A 16,449-nucleotide genomic window follows, 5' to 3' on the forward strand; every position below is an offset into this window, starting at 1 on the left:
AAACTCAACGTTTAACCTACTCACGCCGGCTTGTGCCCGCCCTCACAGTCGGGCATATTGTGCGGAATCCACCACGTGGTGCCGCCGTCGTTGACCCTGGCCATTGACCGAGCAACCCGACGTTCCTAACCAGCTCCCTCCGCAGGAGAATGTGTTTTTGCGTCTCACTTTTACGAGGATCGGCGAGTGATCCGTGCGAGCCTCACACTGCTGATGAGACACTGCTGTCTCGTATGAGACACTGCTGATGAGACAATGCTGATGAGACTGCTGATGAGACACTGCTGATGAGACACTGCTGATGAGACACTGCTGACGAGACACTGCTGTCTCGTATGAGACACTGCTGATGAGACACTGCTGACGAGACACTGCTGACGAGACACTGCTGATGAGACACTGCTGACGAGACACTGCTGATGAGACACTGCTGACGAGACACTGCTGACGAGACACTGCTGATGAGACTGCTGACGAGACACTGCTGATGAGCCACTGCTGATGAGACACTGCTGATGAGACACTGCTGACGAGACACTGCTGATGAGACTGCTGACGAGACACTGCTGACGAGACACTGCTGATGAGCCACTGCTGATGAGACACTGCTGATGAGACACTGCTGACGAGACACTGCTGATGAGACTGCTGACGAGACACTGCTGATGAGACACTGCTGATGAGACACTGCTGACGAGACACTGCTGTCTCGTATGAGACACTGCTGATGAGACACTGCTGACGAGACACTGCTGATGAGACACTGCTGTCTCGTATGAGACACTGCTGACGAGACACTGCTGTCTCGTATGAGACACTGCTGATGAGACACTGCTGACGAGACACTGCTGATGAGACACTGCTGACGAGACACTGCTGATGAGACACTGCTGATGAGACACTGCATGTGGAAACCGCCCCAGAGTTTGCCTGTGCTGAATCGATGCCGCCGAAACGAAACTGCACTTCCCCGGAATGAGGCCATGCGGCAGATGGGTTGTGTCATAATTGATTTTTTTTTAAACAAAACATCGTCTTGCTTATTTATTGTGCAGGGTGTTTCAAAATGATGGACCCCGGGTACTTGCTTTGAAATTTGTGTCCATCTCTTTTTTTTTTAAACACCCTGTATTGTTAATACTGATAGTAGAGTCTCCGCAAAGACGCTTAGAGGGGTACGTCGGGTGACAATCCACAGGTCACAGGCTCCATTCGATCTCCAGGCGCGGCTCTCGAATTCACAGATAAAGTTGATTATTGGTATTATTGTTGTTATTATTATTACACGCTTTTTATTAACTGTTGTATCCTCAAATCTTGTAACTCAAATTTTACCGGCTTCCCAATGTGGTATCGACTGCAAACTCGGTATACTTATGTCATACTGATGACAATACTATATTCTATCATTAAAAATGAAAAATATATTTAAACATTATTTTTTTTACATGTTATGTTTCGGCTTGGGTCTAATTGTCCACGCTCAACTCACGTTGGCTGTAAATCACCACCGGTCCCCTTGCGTTACGCCAAGCTTCGTGACCACTTCCTGGAGTCGTGCAGTTCTACCATTACTTGTAGGGTACATTTAAATAAAAAAAAAGCGTGTTTTAAAATCAATAAATAAAAGTTTTAAAACTAAAATATTACTTATTAAAAGATCTCCCCTCTTGTGTCCTACCCAGCAGCGGCGGCGTCAATGGGCGCAGTCGTCGCGCGCGGTGGGGGGTGGGAGTGGTAACGTTGCGGCTGACCCTACCTCTCCTTTTAAGAACGTGTGGCCGGCGTGGAAGAGTAGGCCAAATGACCCTCTTGGAGGTGGCCGTTGCCTGCAGTGGAGGCGACGACGCCGGCGCCGCCGCCTCGTGCAGCTGGGGCGGGCGGGCAGGCGAGCGGGCGGGCGGGCAGTTTCAGGGGCTGCGCCTTCACCTTCTTCATCGCACGGAGGTGAGCCGCGTGCGGGCGCCCGGCAGATCGTTGCGCCGCAGAGACGAGAGGGCTTCATCCAGCAGCGGATAGGTCATGGCTGGCGATGATTATTAATGATTATTGATTATTGATGATAATGATGATGAAGAAGCAACAGCAGCAGCACCGGAAACCCGCATTCAAAATGCGGCCGTCTCATCCAATCAGCGGCGACAATACGAGCCCGGCCCGATAGAAGCCGTGTCGCCATTGGATGAATTTATACGCGCTTTTTTTAAAAAAAAATAAATGTCATTTATATTTTTTGTCAACTTACGACTATTGCTGTTATTTCTTTTTGGGTTTTATTTAACGATTCGGGATTGCAGCATTCGAAGTGGGTTATAATATAGACATTGATCGGCATTATTAGTCTCATCAGCGATTCCATTCGGGCGATTTAAACAATTCCACTGAATTTGGAATCGATTCAAATACACGAATTGTTTATGAATCGATTCGCAATGACTGATTTATTAGGAATCGATTATGCTAAACATTTTCTGCATTTGCAACTATCCCATAAGAATCGATTTAAAGCTTTCGTGACTGCAAGGATTCATCTTCTTTGGTTCTTTCGGTAAAGTCACCACGTAGAATGAGAATAAAATAATAAATTGATAAAATAAAATAACAATAAAATTCTCACGACGTTTCGGCCACAACACAAGCGGCCTTCATCAGACAGTCTCGTCCCTTCACCTGATGAAGGCCGCTTGTGTTGTGGCCGAAACGTCGTGAGAATATTATTGTGTTATTTTATTAATTTATTATTTTATTCTCATTCTACGTGAGTTTACCGAAAGAACCAAAGAAGATATACCATAAGAAAATAAACATAATCGTCCCTTGCTCTAAAATATAACGACATTCTACTCGGCAGAAACCTGATGCAGTCTCTCAAGATAGTATTAAGCTATTATAGCCTCGCTCAATATAAAAAAAAAACACGTTAAAAGGTTTCCGTTCAAACTTGACGGTGCTGTTTGTTGCTGGTCGCTTGACGTTTTGGGTCTGTGCTTAAAAGAAGGGTAATTCAAACCAACACCTTAATCGAATACAGAGCCATTTGTGAGGAACGGAACAACGACTCCACTTGGCATCTCACCAAGTAACAATACAAATGAGTCAGACAATGGGGATAGGCTGGGATCTCCAAATCATTTGAAGCCTTCCCGAAGATCACGTGACTCGCGTGGCCACGCCCACTCTTAATCCCTCCCCTCTTCCCACCCACTGTGAAAACAGACGCTGCTGCTCCTCTTCCCAGTCAGGGGCCGTCCATAAATGACGTCACGCGATTTTTGACCCCCCCCACCTCGTCACACGGCGTCACAAAAAGTCAGACCCACCCCCCCCTCAAATATGACGTCACAAAGCTCTGCCCCCCCCCCCAAAAAACATTTCCAATTTGAAAATAAAAACATTCTTCAAATCGCTTTAAACTATTGTCATTGTAGTGCGTATTTAATGTGGCGCTGCACTCTGATGTTGTAGGAGTGTTATAACAATTCTATATTTATTTCAAGTTGCGCATTTTGATGTGACGTCACATTTCTCAAACCCCCCCCCCTCGTCACACATCGTCACAAATGTCTGACCCCCCCCCCCCCCAGGTGCGTGACGTCATTTATGGACGGCCCCGCATCCACCGACCGACATCTCATCCCGCTCGTTCCGACTGCCCTTCCAGCCCGGCGCGTGAGATGGGATCAGCTCAAATGTCCAAATGGCTTGTGGAATCGCAAAGTTACGCGGATGGCAAGTGTGAGTAGACCATTGTTTGGCAGTGGATTTATCATTTTCTTTATCAATAAAATGTTCCCGGCGAGATCACCGTCTCGGCCTACTCAATAGAAGTGAGTGCCTCCTATTGAGCATTGTTGATGTTTCCACAGAACCAACAAATCTTTTTTTTTCTTATTAGAGAACAGAACGCATATACCGTCATGGAAATTAAGCAATGAATCCAACATTTTTTACCGCTCGTTTTGTCACTTTTATTATGAAAGAAGTTACAAGATTTTTTTTTTATCGTAAAATTTCAATTTTCCTCGTCCATTTCCTCAGTTGGTGCCGACACTCATCGATGCCTTAATCCCATCTCGACTTGGATGATTGCATTTCCTCTGCAGCCTCCCCAATTCCCTCCTCTCCAAACTCCGTATCTAAAATGCCACTGCAAGACTTTTTAACCCCACCCATAAACCAGACCATATCGCTCATGCTCCGTTCACATTCCATCAAATCCTGGAACAATGTTCAGAATTGCAGTCTTGAAGATCCCCCATGCACTCATCCATTACCCATTAGTAATTTTGGTGAACCAGGTCACGCTTGCAAATAAGACTATCCTTGTCTCTTGAGTTCCCACCTGATTAAATAAATTTTACTTTAAGCTAATTACCATACCTCTGCCTTCTCATCCCACTCTACACCCCTCAACGCACGTGCTGTTTCAGTACTAAACGCATTCGGTCGAAGTTCCTGGTCAACGTTCACTCAGTGGGAGGTTGCTCGTTCTCTTTCAATGTCCCCATCATAGTTTGGAACTCCCTTGCCACGAGCAATCTGTGCTGTGGACTCCCTGCGCCTATTCAAGTCCTTCTTCAAGACCTTTTTTTTTTCCTTTGACTTCCTCTCTCCATAATTAAATATGCCCACTGCGAGAAAGAGTGGAAGATGAATTTAAAAAAAACATTCACGGTCTAACGTTTGTTCCACATTTTTCTACATTCATAAAAAAATATATATACACATTTATTTACAGATGTTTGTCTCTTCACCCAAGTTCACCAAATATTTAGTTATATTTTAATGACAAAACTTATATTACAATTTCGATGTAAAGCTTTCGTGACTGCAAGGATTAATCTTCTTGGTTCTTTCGGTAAAGTCACGTAGAATGAGAATAAAACAATAAAACAAAATAAGACAATAAAATTATCACGACGTTTCGGCCACAACACAAGTAGCCTTCTTCAGGTGAAGGAACAGAACTGTCGGGACGACAGCGCTTCAATGAACGCTGCTAAGATTCGCAGCGTCTTTTAAGCTAGGTGGGAGAAGTAAAGCGCCTTGACAAAGGAGTTTACATATCAAACAGGAGAATTTAGCATTGAAATAACTGTGTTAAAGTGTTGGATCAGCAGGGTGCTAAAGTCAGAAATTAGCATGTAACTGGGAGATTAGCATGATGTTAAAGTGAGGGATTAGCATGTGACTGGTCACGGAAATAGCTATGTTAAAGTCAAAGTTTAAAGGTGAGAGACTCGATTAGTTTAGCCTTATCTTGGAGTTTGTTGAAGAATCTTAAGGTTGTGTGGAATCCCTCCCCGTAGAGGTGGTCAAATTGCATATTATATTACAATTGTTGCATTCCTGGAAAAGTAAGTTTGAATGATCTCGTAAATGGAGATACGCCATGGTGCCACGAACAGGGAAAAAAGAGGCTGGCATATGTTGCACAGCGTCCGGTGAGCTGCACACACAGCTGCAGAAATCCACTCTCCAACAAGCAAAGTTGCATTTGGATGCTCATACCCACAAGCATGCAGAGAAGAGTCCAATATCTCTAGCCACTAGAGGTCCGATACTGCTATTGGTGTTCCAAGTCACTTGCAAATGAAACTTTATCTTGGTCTCTTCGAGTTCTCACCCTGCTTAAACAAAATAAACTTGAAACAAATGTGAAATCTTGCAGCGAGTGGCAAAAAGCAAACGCCTGCATACGAAACCCAGTGTTCATATGGGAACTTCTGGCCTGATTCAAAATACCGCTGCTCTGCAAAACACTGCTACCTCTAAGAAAAAGTAGTTTATGGGCTCAAGGGGAAGAGTAATGGGTGTATTTATTATGGGTGCACCACAACTATGTATAGGTGAAGCGAGTTTCGATTTAAAACTTTCGTGACTGCAAGGATTCATCTTCTTTGGTTCTTTCGGTAAAGTCACGTAAATGAGAATAAAATAATAAAATAACACAATAAAATTCTCACGACGTTTCGTCCCGACAGGTCTGTACCGACAGGTCGTCCCGACAGGTCTGTACCGACAGGTCTGTACCGACAGGTCTGTACCTTTCACCTGAAGACGGCCGCTTGCGTTGTGGCCGAAACGTCGTGAGAATTTTATTGTGTTATTTTATTATTTTATTCTCATTCTACGTTACTTTACCGAAAGAACCAAAGGAGAGGTGAAGCGAGATTAATGAGGTTTGGGGTTAACGATAGGGCTACCAATCGGTTCCAGCACAACGCTGCAGATCAGCGGTATTCTAGGCTACACTACCGCCCGCCTTGGTGAACGGCGCACAAGGGACGCTGGGGCCCTGTCGTCTGCCAGTGAGAGAGATCATTTGGCGTCAATCGCTGAGCTCCTCCTCGTCGCTGAAGTAGTGGCTCTGCTTGATGCGGTGCCGCGTGCCGTCGGCGTCCGAGGTCCCGGGCTGGCCATCGCCACTGCCACCGAAATGGCGCCGCTCCTCCTCCACACGCGCATGCTGCGGAACACACCGCGTCCCCCAGCACAAGCGCAACGAGCAAAGCAAACAATACATCCATTATACATTAACAGACACAGTCTTCTACCGCACCTTGTCCGGTATAATGTCCCAGATCATGTCGGACAACACGCATGGCATAATGCCAACCAACACGCGGTACAACTCGAAAACCCATCGGACAGCAATACAGCAGCACAAACAGGAGCAAGACACGCACACAGTGCTATACATGCACTGCTCAGGTTTAATATGCATGGTTGGTATTTTTGCTGTTAAGGCTCATTGGCCTACTGTTGAAAATGTTTATACCAAAAGCGTCTTTTACTTCCACAGTGATGTACATGTACGGCCCTTTATTAGTCCAATGCTGAAGGCCTCCCCCCACGCCGTACAGGTCGTGGGGGTTGTTTAAAACAAAAATATTTAAACTTTTTTCTTGTACTAGGTAAGGCCCACTGAGCTATATGGCCGGTTTTCAGAGGTGACCTGGCCACAAATGATACCCCAATTAAGTGCCTTATCACGTGGAAATGTATAGCAGCCAAATTCTCTTAACGCATACCTCACCCCTGCTGGTCCGTGTGGGGGAGCATAGGTGTATGAGCATCTGCACTACCCTCTGATGCTTAAAATTTAATTTAACAATATCCATCACAAATTACCGTGGGGCGGGGGCTGTGGAAACCGAAACTAAATTGATATGCAGACTCGTTCAGTCGTGTACCGTCGACCAGTCCGAAACTCGGTCGCTTTAAGGCACCTGGAAAGCGATGGCTTGGCTCAAGCTGTCCAGGGCCGGGTCCTCCCCTTCTTCTTCTTCACTCCCAGACACGTTCCTGTGCAACACGCGTGCACCACACAGCAGCCATCAATCAATTCCTGCTCGGTGATGGTGCGGGAGTGTAGCGCGCAGTTTGTGAACGCCGATGCAAGACACGGACAAGCATTAGCGGTGATGGGTAAAGGCTATTATTTTGGCACAGTCAAATTTTATGAAATTCGCAGCTGAGGTGTGGGGAAAAAATTAGTATATAGTTCATGAGCTGTTTTTTTTGTTATTATAAAAATATATATTTTGTTAAAAACGGTTAAAGTAACCATTTCAAAGGAAAACAAAAAATACTTCAACGAAGTACCAGCCCCACGTTAATCTAATTCATTTTTAAAGACATTTCCAAAAGCTCGCAAACGTCATTGAAGTTCCCTGACCATCTTGACCCCTTTGCCAAAATCGTAGCCAAAGCAAGAGGTCATTACGTTTCCTGTTCTTGTGTAGCATCTAACTTCTTTTTCTTCTTCTTCTCTTTCTTTTTTGGTGGATCCCTCTCCCCAAGAACATTCTTGGGACAAATGTAGCTGAGGTGGCCTTCCTCCTAAGAGCCAAGGGGCACACGTGCGCGCACACACACACACAGAATCCAACACAAAACCATCAGCAGGAGAAGGGAAAGATGCCTCCAAGTGATGATAAAATTTCACTCTCGCAACATTCAACAGAGGAGCAGAGACTACGCTATTGTTGGTTTGAATGGTGTCTAAGGTGGATGCCCTCTCTCACAGTGAAAGACCGGGCAGGTGCATCATACAGCTGAAAGGCCAAATGTCAGTCGACAGATCATTCCAAGGATGTACACATATACTCGTGTAGTGTCATCATACATCAACAAACGCAGACACGTTTGCCCCCTTTTACACGCGCGTGGGGTACGAGTACTTGCCCCGCACTCGAAGCAGCGTGACTTGTCCGTGTACGTGCGGCGGCGGATGAACTCCGACGCGCGGCCATTGTCCACGGCGATGCTTGCCTTCAGCGTCCGACCGAACAGCTGCACACACCGAGGGAGACGTCCAGTGAGACGGGAGAAGAACCTAGGCGAGGTTGCGCGTGCATTCGTTAAACGCCCGCATTTTGGAAGCGATTTAACATTTTAAACATCTTTGCCTCGCGAGACGCGATGTGACGAGCACGACATCGGCACGTGGTCTCAAATCTCTCGGGCTCAGAGCAAGGAAATCCAAACAAAGGGGGAAAACTCTTGCAAGTATCACGGACGTGCGGACGTGGTGCTTGCCTCCTTGTTGTTGACTTTGCGCACGCAGTTTTGCGCCGACTCGCGGTCCAGGAAGAGCACGAAGGCCACGCCCTTGCTGCGGCGCGTCTCCCGGTCCCGCACGACGGTCACCCTGCGGGTGACGCGCAGTGGAATTTAGGCTGGCTATCGAACAAAGACGGTCACTGCATCGTGCGCGTTCAGATGCGCTGCTGTGGCCGTCTGGGAACGCTTTTCCTTCCGATATTAGGAAGCCACTGAAGCTGGGCACTTTTAAATCTAGATTTAAAACTCATTTCTTTACAACTACTTTTTTTGTCTCGTTTCTTGTCCTTCCTCCGCACCTCCGATGAGCACGGTTGGCTACATACGGTGCAAAGTAAGTTCTACACATACAAAGGACGCCCGCATAATGCACTAATCACATAAAGCACAAAAAACACTGAATGGTACTAGTTTACTAATTTCCCCCGTCCCTCTGTCCAACCCAGCAGTCTAAAAGGGCACACCAGTTATTCGATTGGCAGGGTCTTGTTTCGTGGGGCAAAGTCTGGGCACTCCGGCTTCTTCCAAGACATCGTTGCTCGTGTTGAAAATGTCGAGTGGTCTCTCTAGAGCTCCCTCCAGTGTAGTCCCTTCCAGCAGCAGTGGTGTGCATTATGATCAAACTTATTTAAGCGAACGATAGGTGACATTGACAACCTGTGTAATACACAATGATAAAACATGTTTAAGCCCATACAGGCATTTGGGGAAACCATGTACATACAATAGAAGTAAACTATTATTTGCTCGGGTTGGATTAAAATACAGTAAAACCTTGGATTGCGAGTAACTTGGTCTGCGAGTGTTTTGCAAGACGAGCAAAATTTTTAAATAAATATTAATTTGATAAACGAGCGAGGTCTTGCAATACGAGTAGTACGTATACGCTTTGTCTGCTGAGCGTCACGTGATCACAACTGATATATGAGTGCGTTGATATGCGGGTGCTTTGGATTACAAACACGTTTCCGGAACGAATTATGCTCGCAATCCAAGGTTTTATTGTATATACAATAAGTATGTGTGCCAATCACTATGCCACCCTGTCACTACGTTATGTCGGCCAAATTCATGAATGCATTATTTGCTTACCTAACAACCTTGCCATGCTTTTCCATGATCTGAAACACAATAAAACACAACTCTTTAGAACACTTGGTCAACTATGATGAAAATATACCTCAGTTTCATCTCAATGTCAACCGGCATTTATGTGATTTCCAGATCAGCTTCAATAAATAGCGTTGCTGAAACGTTTAACTGAAAATGTTATAATGTGATTTTGACCTGAAACTTTAGAGACTGCAGGAATTCACATTGATGAAGACCGCTTGTGTTGCGATCTAAACGTCGTGGGTTTTTTGCTTTTAATATTTTCAATGTATTATTTGTATTTTCAAATTTTTATTAGATTGTATCTGTTATTTTTCTTTTATTTTCTATCTACGTGACTTTACCGAAATTGCCAATAATATGTTATAATGTGACTTTCTCAATCATAACGTCTCCAACCACAGTCGCCCCTCTCCTGCCACAAAAAAACGTATCCACTGTTTGACAAAGAGAAAGTGCACATAGGAAGGAAGAAAGACACATCGTACAAGCAGCAGTACACAAATTGGTACAACCAGAGGAGCAACACCCTTATGGTACCAATTAATGTATAGGTTTTCGCGGTCGTGCTGTATAGCTCTCGGAAGAAACCAAAAAACACATCACAGATAACTTTTTATACGGATAATAAACAAAATGGCCTGGAGTTCCAAGGATTGTTACCTCCACTGTTATGACCTTTACAAAAAAAAATCCACATTTTCACCACAGGCAGGTGGTGTCAAGTTTCTGGCAAACGATATATCTGCTGAACCCACGGAAAAAGAAAGTGAGACAAAAGTGACAAGGAAAACAGACCAAGGTTCCGGCTTTTCACTCCATGGATGGAGTGAGGCTCTGTAAAAATCAGAAGTATAAAACGAATGTAGAGTGAGGACGGTTTAAAGTGGGATGGTACATGGCACACTAGCCAACGAAACACCAGCTCTACTCCCATACCAAGACAACCAGCCTGGAGTAATATCCCTATCCTTAATTATAACCAGACAAGCCAATCGGACAATAGCCCTACTTCTAACCACACGAGCACACTGAACGGTAGCCTCACCTTGAGGTAAAACAAGGAAAGCAGCCCCTTGCACTATCCCTATCCTCGATTATAACCAGACGAGTCAACCGAACAATAGCCCTCCCTACCTACCTCTAATTCTAACTTTAGTATTCTTGGTTCTTTCGGTAAAGTCACGTAGAAGGGAAACAATAAAATAATAAAAAAATAAGACATTGTTTTATATTTTTATTATTTTATCGTTTAAAAAAATAAGACAGTTTTATATTTTTATTATTTTATTGTTTCCCTTCTACGTGACTTTACCGAAAGAACCAAGAATATGAATCCCTGCAGTCACGAAAGCTTTAAATCAAAATCTAACTTTAGTGTTCTCCGGCTCACTGTTCACTCCGTGTTCGCCCGTCACGTGCAGGTGCCGAGAGTGCGTGACAGGGGCCATGCACCTTGTGCAGGTCGCTGTTGGTGAGGGAGAAGGGCAGGTTGGACACGTAGACCGTGCTCCGGCTGGGAGCCAGACCCCCGCTCATGACGAACTCTTCACAGAAGCCTAGGATCAGCAGTGGGGGGGGGGAGGGTTGGAGGGGGTCAGCTGCACATTAATTGCAGCAAAACTCAACAAGCAACCTCACGGCTCTGAGCCACTATAAACGAAAGGCCCTTGAGACACAATTAACACTGAAACGCAGAGGCCACGGCTCAGATCAGTGTTCTTCATTGCAAGGTGAAAACACTCCATCATCATGCTGTCAAACCCCCAATGGTTCCATTTGTACGGTGGTCCTAAAAACTGATGTCCTAAAAACTGATGTCTTATTGGCGAAAGTGCCCCCCTCCTCTGAAAATTGTTGAGGAACACTGGGTCAGAGCATAATTTGGTACCACATAAGGTAGCAAAACTTTAGTACCACCAAGTTAATTATTTCACAATCCACTCATTTAAAATGCGTATGACATAACGTACTATTGTTGACCACATACAAAATTTTGAATCACAACAGCTATGCCACATCAGGTGGTAACAAGTGAAATATCTAGTCCTGGCACGTGGACTAATACGTAGTTTTTATTTATACTTGTTTAATCTGGATAGCCTCACTCACGGAGTCTCAAGGCCTAAGGGTCCTGTTAAGTTTTTGCAGTCGGGGGCAATGGTTGCTATGAATATTCCAAGTCAATAATATGCAGGTAATCAGGTAATCTTTAAAAATCGGACCATGTTGCCGGCCCAAAACGGCCTAACTCCTGCGAACGAGGTCACAGAATTGTATTTAACGTGCCAGTGTGAAGCAGCATGTAGGAACGACAGTGGAACACAAAGATCTTGAGACACAACAGTGGAACACAAGGATCTTGAGACACAACAATGGAACACAAGGGTTTTGAGACACAACAGTGGAACACAAGGATCTTGAGACACAACAGTGGAACACAAGCATCTTGAGACACAACAGTGGAACACACACACATCTTGAGACACAACAGTGGAACACAAGGATCTTGAGACACAACAGTGGAACACAAGGGTCTTGAGACACAACAGTGGAACACAAAGATCTTGAGACACAACAGTGGAACACAAGGATCTTGAGACACAACAGTGGAACACAAGGATCTTGAGACAACAGTGGAACACAAGGATCTTGAGACACAACAGTGGAACACAAGGATCTTGAGACACAACAGTGGAACAGAAACATCTTGAGACACAACACCGGAACACAAGGAACTTGAGACACAACAGTGGAACACAACGATCTTGAGACACAACAGTGGAACACAAGGGTCTTGAGACACAACAGTGGAACACACGGATCTTGAGACACAACAGTGGAACACAAACATCTTGAGACACAACAGTGGAACACAAGGATCTTGAGACACAACAGTGGAACACAAGGGTCTTGAGACACAACAGTGGAACACAAGGGTCTTGAGACACAACAGTGGAACACAAGGATCTTGAGACACAACAGTGGAACACAAGGGTCTTGAGACACAACAGTGGAACACAAGGATCATGAGACACAACAGTGGAACACAAGGGTCTTGAGACACAACAGTGGAACACAAGGGTCTTGAGACACAACAGTGGAACACAAGAGTCTTGAGACACAACAGTGGAACACAAGGATCTTGAGACACAACAGTGGAACACAAGGATCTTGAGACACAACAGTGGAACAGAAACATCTTGAGACACAACACCGGAACACAAGGAACTTGAGACACAACAGTGGAACACAACGATCTTGAGACACAACAGTGGAACACAAGGGTCTTGAGACACAACAGTGGAACACAAACATCTTGAGACACAACAGTGGAACACACGGATCTTGAGACACAACAGTGGAACACAAACATCTTGAGACACAACAGTGGAACACAAGGGTCTTGAGACACAATAGTGGAACACAAGGGTCTTGAGACACAACAGTGGAACACAAGGATCTTGAGACACAACAGTGGAACACAAGGGTCTTGAGACACAACAGTGGAACACAAGGATCTTGAGACACAACAGTGGAACACAAGGATCTTGAGACACAACAGTGGAACACAAGGGTCTTGAGACACAACAGTGGAACACAAGAGTCTTGAGACACAACAGTGGAACACACACACATCTTGAGACACAACAGTGGAACACAAGGATCTTGAGACACAACAGTGGAACACAAGGGTCTTGAGACACAACAGTGGAACACAAAGATCTTGAGACACAACAGTGGAACACAAGGATCTTGAGACACAACAGTGGAACACAAGGATCTTGAGACAACAGTGGAACACAAGGATCTTGAGACACAACAGTGGAACACAAGGATCTTGAGACACAACAGTGGAACAGAAACATCTTGAGACACAACACCGGAACACAAGGAACTTGAGACACAACAGTGGAACACAACGATCTTGAGACACAACAGTGGAACACAAGGGTCTTGAGACACAACAGTGGAACACAAACATCTTGAGACACAACAGTGGAACACACGGATCTTGAGACACAACAGTGGAACACAAACATCTTGAGACACAACAGTGGAACACAAGGATCTTGAGACACAACAGTGGAACACAAGGGTCTTGAGACACAACAGTGGAACACAAGGGTCTTGAGACACAACAGTGGAACACAAGGATCTTGAGACACAACAGTGGAACACAAGGGTCTTGAGACACAACAGTGGAACACAAGGATCATGAGACACAACAGTGGAACACAAGGGTCTTGAGACACAACAGTGGAACACAAGGGTCTTGAGACACAACAGTGGAACACAAGAGTCTTGAGACACAACAGTGGAACACAAGGATCTTGAGACACAACAGTGGAACACAAGGATCTTGAGACACAACAGTGGAACAGAAACATCTTGAGACACAACACCGGAACACAAGGAACTTGAGACACAACAGTGGAACACAACGATCTTGAGACACAACAGTGGAACACAAGGGTCTTGAGACACAACAGTGGAACACAAACATCTTGAGACACAACAGTGGAACACACGGATCTTGAGACACAACAGTGGAACACAAACATCTTGAGACACAACAGTGGAACACAAGGGTCTTGAGACACAATAGTGGAACACAAGGGTCTTGAGACACAACAGTGGAACACAAGGATCTTGAGACACAACAGTGGAACACAAGGGTCTTGAGACACAACAGTGGAACACAAGGATCTTGAGACACAACAGTGGAACACAAGGATCTTGAGACACAACAGTGGAACACAAGGGTCTTGAGACACAACAGTGGAACACAAGAGTTGAGACACAACAGTGGAACACAAGGATCTTGAGACACAACAGTGGAACACAAGGGTCTTGAGACACAACAGTGGAACACAAACATCTTGAGACACAACAGTGGAACACAAGGGTCTTGAGACACAACAGTGGAACACAAACATCTTGAGACACAACAGTGGAACACAAGGATCTTGAGACACAACAGTGGAACACAAGGATCTTGAGACACAACAGTGGAACCCAAGGATCTTGAGACACAACAGTGGAACACAAGGGTCTTGAGACACAACAGTGGAGCACAAAGGTCTTGAGACACAACAGTGGAACACAAACATCTTGAGACACAACAGCGGAGCGCAATGCTATTGAGACACAACAGCAGACCACAAGGAGTTCTATTGCCGGTCACGGCCGCAACCACCAACAACCACCAACAACACCAGCGGCGATTATCTGAACTGGGGCCTCCTCCCCTAGGTCGACTCAGCCTCAAATGAATACCTGGCGCGCGGTGCGTAAAGATCGTCCCGAGGGAGACAAAGGCGGCCCCGAGGGTGGTGGTGGCCACCCACCCACCCACAACCTCGTGCGCCGTTCCGGCCTACCGCTCGCCAACACCACTTGCCCCCAGACACAAGTCTGTTAGAGGCTACACGGGGTGGTAGTGGTGGTGGTGCGGTGGTGGTGGTGGGGTAGTGGTAGTGCTGTGGTGGTGGTGCTGTGATGGTGGTGGTGCTGTGATGGTAGTGCGGTGGTAGTGGTGGGGGGACCCCGGGGGAAGGGACCCAGGGACCCTGTGTGGTCGGCAAACCTGCGGCTCTTTAAAGGACCGCTTCGTGACGTTCCTCACATGCACTGAACGCGGATCTTGTTTATTGTTGTTTATTGTTATTTTTGGTTGCAGACCCCTGGGCCTAGACGCAGGGGTTCCCCGTTCCAGTCCTCTCGGCCCACCACCACAACCACCGCGCCACGTCTTGCCGCGTTCAATGTACTTACTTCCTCAGCGTTCAACGCCCTGCACGCGCCCGATGATTGTTCAACGCGTCCCACGTGACGTCCCACGCGCTCAGCAGTGAAATCGTTCGCAGATATGAGGCCGATTCGAATAATAAACTGATGGGCGATATCATCGGTGTGCGTACACGTGCGTGTCCCGCATCACCACCACCACCACCCAGACCCCGGCTACGTCGACAGATTCCCGTGTCTCGGGTGCGGTGTTATTTGAGGAAGGTGTCGAGAGGTTTGTGAAGGACGGAGAGCGGGAGGAGCGACGCCACTCACAACAACGAGCGGAGCGCGCCGGGTGTAGAAAGCGCAGCAAGTTGGCACAGTAGGGGGCGCGCTGGTGGTGCGTCGGCCACTCATTTCGAGCCAGTCGTCGACCCCATGGCACCTGCTGGGTCTGCCCCCGTTACCTCCTGCCAGCGGGCGTTCGACACTTCACGTGGCACTTAACGTGCACCTAGCCTGGCACAAGCGCCGTGGCGACGTCCCCGCCACTTGGTGGCGAATGGCGGCGGCTGTTGGTGGTGGTGGTGGTCGGGTTTTTGTTGAAGTCGGATTACGTTCCAATGTCAAGTGACGTCATGTCACCTAAATGATGTAACGTTCGATGACGTCACCCACAGCTCGCGACAGACACCAAAAACATCGGACGCCCGGTTACGTCCCGCCTGCTGTGACGTCACACGCCTTGCGGCGACGTGTGTGTGTGTGACGCAATACGCCGAGCTGCAGTCATGCCGAGAGCGTCCGGAACTACCGGGACGCCGTCGTGACGTCATACGCCTCGTGACAACGCGTCGCGTGTGTGTGTGACGCAATACGCCGTGCCGCAGTCGTCATGCCGAGAGCGTCCGGAACCACCGGAACGCCGTCGTGACGTCATACGCCTCGTGACGACGCGTCGCGTGTGTGTTGTGTGACGCAATACGCCGAGCCGCCATCGTCATGCCGAGAGCGTCCGGAACCACCGGAACGCCG

General features: G+C 46.7%; 2 protein-coding genes and 1 long non-coding RNA gene across 5 annotated transcripts in view; 1 reads left to right on the forward strand and 2 right to left on the reverse strand.

The window, feature by feature from the left end:
• The window catches only part of SLX4 (SLX4 structure-specific endonuclease subunit), a 42,608-nt gene extending 40,098 nt beyond the window's left edge, over positions 1-2,510 (reverse strand). The window contains exon 1 of the mRNA XM_032970492.2: positions 1,760-2,510. The gene's annotated coding sequence lies outside the window, so the exon portion shown is untranslated. The remainder of the gene's footprint in view (positions 1-1,759) is intronic.
• On the forward strand, positions 1,876-3,801 carry LOC116951682 (uncharacterized). The gene is made up of 2 exons (XR_004404272.2): positions 1,876-1,947; positions 3,585-3,801. It is a non-coding gene; the product is annotated as an uncharacterized LOC116951682 (long non-coding RNA).
• Positions 3,802-3,943: 142 nt separating this feature from the next.
• Positions 3,944-16,054, reverse strand: ZCRB1 (zinc finger CCHC-type and RNA binding motif containing 1). 3 transcript variants are annotated; one of them, XM_032970069.2, is made up of 8 exons: positions 15,748-16,054; positions 11,137-11,240; positions 9,661-9,689; positions 8,545-8,656; positions 8,191-8,298; positions 7,730-7,845; positions 7,233-7,308; positions 3,944-6,469 (listed from the first exon to the last, which is right to left on the reverse strand). In XM_032970069.2, the coding sequence occupies exons 2-8, from the start codon at positions 11,218-11,220 to the stop codon at positions 6,332-6,334; spliced, it is 663 nt and encodes a 220-aa protein (XP_032825960.2). In that variant the 5' UTR covers positions 11,221-11,240; positions 15,748-16,054; the 3' UTR covers positions 3,944-6,331. The 3 variants fall into 3 exon arrangements, with proteins under 3 accessions (XP_032825960.2, XP_032825959.2, XP_032825961.2); XM_032970068.2 differs by having other exon boundaries at positions 15,460-16,053; XM_032970070.2 differs by lacking the exon at positions 15,748-16,054 and adding an exon at positions 15,272-15,446.
• Positions 16,055-16,449: the final 395 nt, after the last annotated feature.

Source organism: Petromyzon marinus, chromosome 43 (assembly GCF_048934315.1).
Source record: "Petromyzon marinus isolate PM22_M1 ecotype Great Lakes invasive population chromosome 43, UKy_Petmar_22M1.pri1.0, whole genome shotgun sequence".
In the NCBI taxonomy this organism is placed as follows: domain Eukaryota; kingdom Metazoa; phylum Chordata; class Hyperoartia; order Petromyzontiformes; family Petromyzontidae; genus Petromyzon; species Petromyzon marinus.

What these genes read in the sequence shown, in the direction of transcription:
- ZCRB1 (XM_032970069.2), bottom strand. Translation starts at nt 11,220, where the DNA reads ATGAGCGGGGGTCTGGCTCCCAGCCGGAGCACGGTCTACGTGTCCAAC. An exon ending in GCAAAGTCAACAACAAGGAG is followed by an intron (nt 8,299 to 8,544) that starts GCAAGCACCACG and finishes CGGTGTGTGCAG; the next exon opens with CTGTTCGGTCGGACGCTGAA. An exon ending in GCCAAGCCATCGCTTTCCAG is followed by an intron (nt 6,470 to 7,232) that starts GTGCCTTAAAGC and finishes TGTGTTCCGCAG; the next exon opens with CATGCGCGTGTGGAGGAGGA.